Genomic DNA, 6543 nt, shown 5'->3' with positions numbered 1-6543 from the left:
CATTGTTATGCAAGTATTCCCCCCAAGTCTACTCCACTATGCAGCCTTCACTCTGGACTTCAATAATGACAAGAATACCCATTCATATATCCCTTTTAAACAGTTCTCTCCCTCATCTGTTTCAATGCAATATACATCATTCCTCTCCTCCTTTTCTGTCTTCCCTCAACCCTGATGTCAGTCCCATTTTACAACAGTAAAATATTTATTTTTAAAAAATAAAATTCAAAAAACAACTTAAAGAAAATGTTTTAGTATCAATTTTTTTCTAAAGGGAAAAGAGAGCTTTTAACTTAAAATTCTGTTCAAAATTTGTATTTATACAAAAATAAATTACTAAATACTTAAATCAAAGCACTAACATATTTTTAGAAGCCACATGAGAGTGAAATGAGCATTGAGCTAAGCTGCCAGGGCTGAGGTGAAACCATTACCCTCATTCAAACTGACCCTATGACCCTAGGTTTTTGCAAATGGAAAGAAAAAAGAAAAATTGGCAGTTGTAAGGAAAAAGACAAATTGAAAGCAAATGTAAGGACTGTTTGTGACTTCACTTTACTAAATATCATACATTGTGAAATTAAAGAAAAAAGCCACTTGGATATTTCTGACAGTAAATTCAATAAATATCTTGATTCACAAGCATGTGTGGCTCTTAATAATAGTGATGTTTGAACCAATCTCTCTCATTGAGTAGAACAAGGAAACCAGTCTGATGGGATTTATTTTGGCCCAGTGTTTAGTTGAGGCCACGGTCTCAAAAGACTGCGTGGATAAATAATGTATACTGCTGCATTGAAACAGATCAGGGAGAGAACTGGTTAAAAGGGATATATTAGGTATTTTTGTCATAACAAGAGTCCAGAATGCAAGCTGCATAGTGGAGTGGACTGGGGGAGGGGGAGAGATTATATAATAATGAAAGAATCTTTTTTACTTTTCAAAGAGAAAAGTGAACTAAGGGGTAGGGGTGGGCAGGGAGGAAAATGTGCAACAATGGAATTCCAAAGTCTCTGTAAACTTTCATTAAAATTAATTAAAAAAAAAGACTGCTTGAAAAAAGTGGACAGTGTCTGGGTCTACGAGGCTCTAAGACTAAAGGGAACTGAGTCCCAGCAGCTATCCTAACCCCTGTCTCAGCAACTCATTTTGTCCCAGGCTGAGGGACTTCCTTGCTCTCTTACCTCTACATCATCATAATGGGGTGGTAACCCCTGCGACCCTGAGGGAGTGATATACACATTTGAGCCAACCAACGAGCCAAAGTAGCATTCCAGCTTCTCCTGGATCCTCCAAAGTTCATCCTTAAAAGGAAGGAGGGGAGTGGAAAGAAGGGGAAAATGTTATTAGTAAGAAAAGCAAATTTGTGGTCATTTAGCAAGTCTTTCTCATCCAATTACGTTCTAGACACTGAGGAAAAAAGCAGTCAACACACCAAGCCCCCTGCCCTCAGGAAACTGACATTGTGTGCAGAAACAGGATAGGAAAGATATGCATAGATAATAAGCAAGAGTTTGGCAAAAATGGCAATATGGAACCACTGGGGAATTTTAAGCAGGAGATTGACAAAATCCATTTTATTTTTTTATTAAAAAAAAAAAACCCAAACAAACAAAAAACAACTTGCTCTAGCTACTGGGTAGAAAAGCAACAGTGGAAGCAGAAAAGATTTGTTCAAAACTTAATGAGAGGCACTAGCGCTGGAAAGAATGGCAAGGGTGGTTGAAATGAGAGAGGAATGAAAAATCAAGATGGACTCTGGCAGTGGCTTGGAATGGGACTTCTTGATAGACTCAATACAAGGGGAAAACAAAATGGAGTAAAAGCCAAAAATACTTGGGGGCTTTTGGCTTGGATAACTGGTTAGCTTCTGGCTGGATTTATGAAAATGGAAAATACATGCTAAACAACAAGTTTTCAGAGGATTTTTTATTTTTAAAAAAGTATGCTCTATGTTGTTGTTGCTGTTGTGTGCTGTTGAGTTAGGACAGACTCACAGCTGACCTTTCGGCAGGTTTTCAGAGACCGTAAATCATACGGTGGAGATTGCTCATCTTTGCCCTGTGGAGCAGCTGGTAGATTCAAACTGCCTGTTTTGGGATTAGCAGACATGGTATGTCTGTACTACTGATCTCCTCTAGCAGAGGTGCTTTGGGATAATAAATCAGACAAGAGTAAGAAGAGCTACAGATACATTTGGAAATTCCTGCATACAACTAATACTTAAAACATAAAAAAGCAGAAATGATTACTTAGAAAGAGCACAGAGAGAAAAGGAGGTCAGGTAATGCTCCTCCCTCCATCAGTTAAGCAATTTAGTGTATAAATTAGTCAAAGGTTCTGGGGATAACCCAGATATCACTGGGAGAGAGAAGGAAATCTTACTTCCTAAGGCAGGTGAAAAGAAAAGATATAACAATTAGGCTATGTGGTAATGGCACTCCCTGGTGCTAGGCAGTTTCTCCTAAGTGTTTTACACATATTAATTACATAATCTTCCCCACAGCTCTGCCTTACAGATAAGCAATACAATTACCTCCAGTTTATAGATGAGGAAGCTAAGACACAGAAGTACACAGGTGGAAAGCTAAGCTTCAAATCCAGACAGTCTAGATATTTCCAATAATCTAAATCCAGATAGCCTAGTTCCAGGGTCTTACCCTTAACTAGGACTCTCTATCAACATTCTAAAGAATTCAAGAAAAAGCAAGCCACCTACAAAGAACACTGAGGAGTCCAAAGTTTCAGTGTCTAGCACAGGGAAAGCAATGAAACATGCTTTAAATGCCTGAAAAATAAACCAGTGGCCTCAGGTTAGGAGTCAATCCCAGCAGAAGACTGAAAATGAACTTAGAATATGGTAAAAATACCAAGTGGGAATGAACTAGGTCATTAAAAAGAAAGTACTGGGAGTCATGTTTATATATACCACTGGGCTCTTCTATTTATAGATCTCTGGGGAATAATTTACTAGCATTTAAATAGCTCCAAACACTTAACAGAGGCTAATTTATACCAGGGAGGGTTTTAGCAAAGCATTGCTCTAAATATCATAAATATATTTATATAGCAATGGCAACTACTAGAAAACAAGGCTTTCCCCCCTCTGACGGCCAGATAGGCCATTTCAGGACCAGATGTGTGGTTATGATTCCCAACCTAAATATCAGTGTCTGTAATGGAGAAACTGTCTCATGTCTTCTTTAAGGATTCAATAATCGCATCAACTATATTATTTTTTTCATTTCTTCTAAATCTCTTTAGCTTTTGAATCTGTGGGTCATAAAAGAAAGAGAGCTGGAGTCAAACCACTCCACCTCTAGTTGTAGTTAGATCCTAGATGACTTCACCTTCTTTATTTATAAAATAAAGATATTACAGCTTCTGTCATAATCTTGAGAGGAACAGCATGAAACCACTTATCTCAAATCCTGCTTAAGGTGCAAAGCAATATACAAGTGTGATTCTTTCACCATACTGACTCAGACACAAACAAGGTCCTGAAATCAATCTTCTTTATCTCAAGGTTCTGAACTATATCCAAAGACACCAAACAGGAGGCTCCTAGAATCAAATAAGGGAAGGCAGCATTCACTACTGCACTTCAGTAAAAGTTCTTAGACCTGATCTGACTCCACAGAATCAAAGCTGAAGGCTGTAATTAAGAAAACCATGCACTTGGCCTAAAGACAGCCAGAAACAAACAAACAATGCAAGCAGAACACACACACAAAAGTAAAACCACATTTCAATTAACATCTTTAAAAGTGTGGGAGGAAAATGTCTTAATTGCGGAGTAAGAAATCCTTTACCAGCTTAAAAGCTATGGGAAAGTCACAATGTCACAAACTATAATTTTTTTTCTTGTATAAAATGGGGACTACAATTGCTCCACTTACTTCAAATGCATTTAGGAGATGCAAAACTAGCAAGCATGAAAATAGTTCGTAAAGTCTAACATGCATTGTAAAACTCAAATGAGTGTTACATTTACCCTAAACTGAACCTCTGATGTATGGATTAGCCAAAGCAAGTGGGGAAACCATTTCTATGCCTCTCTAATCAGTTCCTTACTGACTGCCAGACTAAGTGGACATTCTGGGACACAATGCTCTAAGGGCTAACTGTCTTTCAATATAGCCAGCGATGAACAGCCACTCAACTTTTTGTTATTTTGTTAATATTCCCATTCACAAACAAGCACACTCAACACTAAAACTTCCCGTAATAATTTAGTCTTGAGATCCTGTGTCTAGTGTAATAGAGTAAGTAAGCTCTTGTAGCTTGAAACTCCTTCAAATACAGATGGTGGAGAGAATGTATCCTCAAGTAGCCTCAAGGCTGGATTTGGCTAGAAATAAACCCAGATGAGGAGCAAGTTAATAGGTTAAAAGAAATACGTTATAGGTACAATCCCAGGCACACAGAGAAAGGCTCTAGGGAAGATGATTCTACGTACAGAAATGATATCCACAGAGAACACCACTCATATGTCAGAAATCAACTTCCTACTGGTTTGTGATCAAATGATTCTTTTAAAAGTGTTACTTCTAATCAGATGAAAAGTCAACAGTAGTTTAGAAGTATTTGGCCCAGTGTGTCCATATTTCTTGAATTCAAATCACAAATTAGCCTGGCAAATGGTTTTTAACTTATTTTTTTGATGTCCGAGCTACAGACATTTCAACATATGATTGCCTGAGATGGAATATATAGAATGAAGACTTGTTCTACAGAATCTGAGAATACTTATACTTCACCCAGGGTACTAATAAGTTCAGAGTCTTTTAGACAAAGAGTAAGAACATTTAGTAGGTGAGTTCTAATGAGATCTAACATCAACTCTTTAGTACAATATAAGGAAACATTAACTATAATTGATGACAAAGGACCAGGAGGCATTAACACAGCCAGAACTCATTCTCTCGGTATGTAAACTCATGAGCTCTTCCTCTCCTACTGTGCTGTGATTTTGACTCAGTCATCAGTCACAGAAGGAGTTTTCTGAATGCACAAAACATTATCTAAAACTCAAAAGCTAATTCAACTTTTCTGGGTCATGTGGCATACAAAGGTCTCAAACATTCGAGAAGCCAAGTGAGTTCATCCTAACTTTCTATATTATAAATACAAAAACTGATCACAGAGAAGGTACGTTACTCTGCAAATGTCAATCACTAATACAAGAGTAAAAAAAAAAAACAAAAACAAACAATAAATAAATAGCCAATCATCCTGACTCTCACATCGAAGTTAACCCCTACCTCTGACAGTCTTCCTGAGTGCAGTTCCAGGTCCCCAGCACTCAGTGCAGCTATGGGGGTGGGGGAATGAAGTCCTTCTTGAACAAGACCTAGTATGTGATCCCATCACAGTTCTGATGCCTCTACTTAGGTCAATATAGGCAACATCAAGAAAATTATTACCTTGGTGCTCTTGTGCCTTAACTTATAGTGATAAAGACAAATCAAGCAAAAATATCTACCACAGACCACAACATAAACCAGGCCATAGAATGTAGGCCTGAAGGTATGATGTTTGCTTTATAAACTTAAGAGTATAATTTATTTTTTGCATTTTGATCAAGCAACAATGCCTAACCATGTCCACCCTCAGAAGGAGAGTCTAACAGTTTAGCTGGAATATAACATGGAATTTCTCTAAGCTGGAATCATTAAAAGATCAAGCAAGCACTTTGTCTTCTCAAACTGACAGGAGGCTAGTCATTATCTTATCGTTCATTCTTAAACTGAACTATAGCCAATATTATTCACATTTTACTATGGGGGAATTTATTACCTTAAATCTCTGAGGTTGGTGAAACTGAATTGTTGCTCTTTTCTGATCAAAATCTTTTCTCAGCTGAAGAAAGTGTGCTTTGCCATCCTTATTTAAAACCTTCTTCTTTCCATTGACACACCGGCAGACGTTTAGGTCTCTCCCATAGTACATGCCCTGGCTGCACAGACTCTTCAGATCTGTCAGCCTGAACAAGGATTGGTAATATGTGGTCACTGCAGGATCATTTCTCTGTATGAGAAGGGGTTTCTGCTCCCAGAATTCCTTGAAAAAAGTTTCTATCTTGATGGGTGAGATTAAACTTTCAAAGAGGTCACTAGGACTGTCAAAGTTCAGAGGGGACGGCACATCAGCTGTCTCCACCTTCACCTGCTTACAGGGAACAGGCTCCTCTTCCTTCCCACTCCCGGCACGCTTTGCTTTCTTTGGCATCGTTGTGTCTTCAATGCAAAGCAGTGACACTATGTAAACCTCCTACATAAATAAAACACAAAACATGTGGTGAGGTATACTAGGAAAGAAAATATCAGTGTTAGCTTGTACAAACATAGCTTGTACTTGCAACAGAAAAACTTTAAGTCATTCTATTTCCTGCAGTTGCCACCCTTGTATCAGTTTGCCTTCAATGGTGACTTGCATACTTGCTCTCATGCTGCAAGCTACATTGCCAATATTTCACATCTCAATAGGTACCCATGGTGGACTGCTTTCAGCAAAGCTTCCAGAGTAAGACAAACTAAAGAG

General features: G+C 38.1%; 1 protein-coding gene across 2 annotated transcripts in view; it reads right to left on the bottom strand.

The window, feature by feature from the left end:
* Positions 1–6264, bottom strand: part of MINA (MYC induced nuclear antigen) — a 33327-nt gene extending 27063 nt beyond the window's left edge. For both annotated transcript variants that reach the window (XM_006903122.1, XM_006903123.1), the window contains exons 1-2: positions 5800–6264; positions 1185–1304 (exon numbers count right to left, since the gene is read on the bottom strand). In XM_006903122.1, the coding sequence (XP_006903184.1) occupies positions 1185–1304; positions 5800–6231 (552 nt within the window). In that variant the 5' untranslated portion in view covers positions 6232–6264. The remainder of the gene's footprint in view (positions 1–1184; positions 1305–5799) is intronic.
* Positions 6265–6543: the final 279 nt, after the last annotated feature.

This window comes from Elephantulus edwardii, unplaced genomic scaffold (assembly GCF_000299155.1).
Source record: "Elephantulus edwardii isolate Elephantulus edwardi_28Jun2011 unplaced genomic scaffold, EleEdw1.0 scaffold00513, whole genome shotgun sequence".
Taxonomy (NCBI): domain Eukaryota; kingdom Metazoa; phylum Chordata; class Mammalia; order Macroscelidea; family Macroscelididae; genus Elephantulus; species Elephantulus edwardii.
Note: the sequence above shows the minus strand (reverse complement) of the source record. Positions and strands in the feature narration are given on the sequence as shown.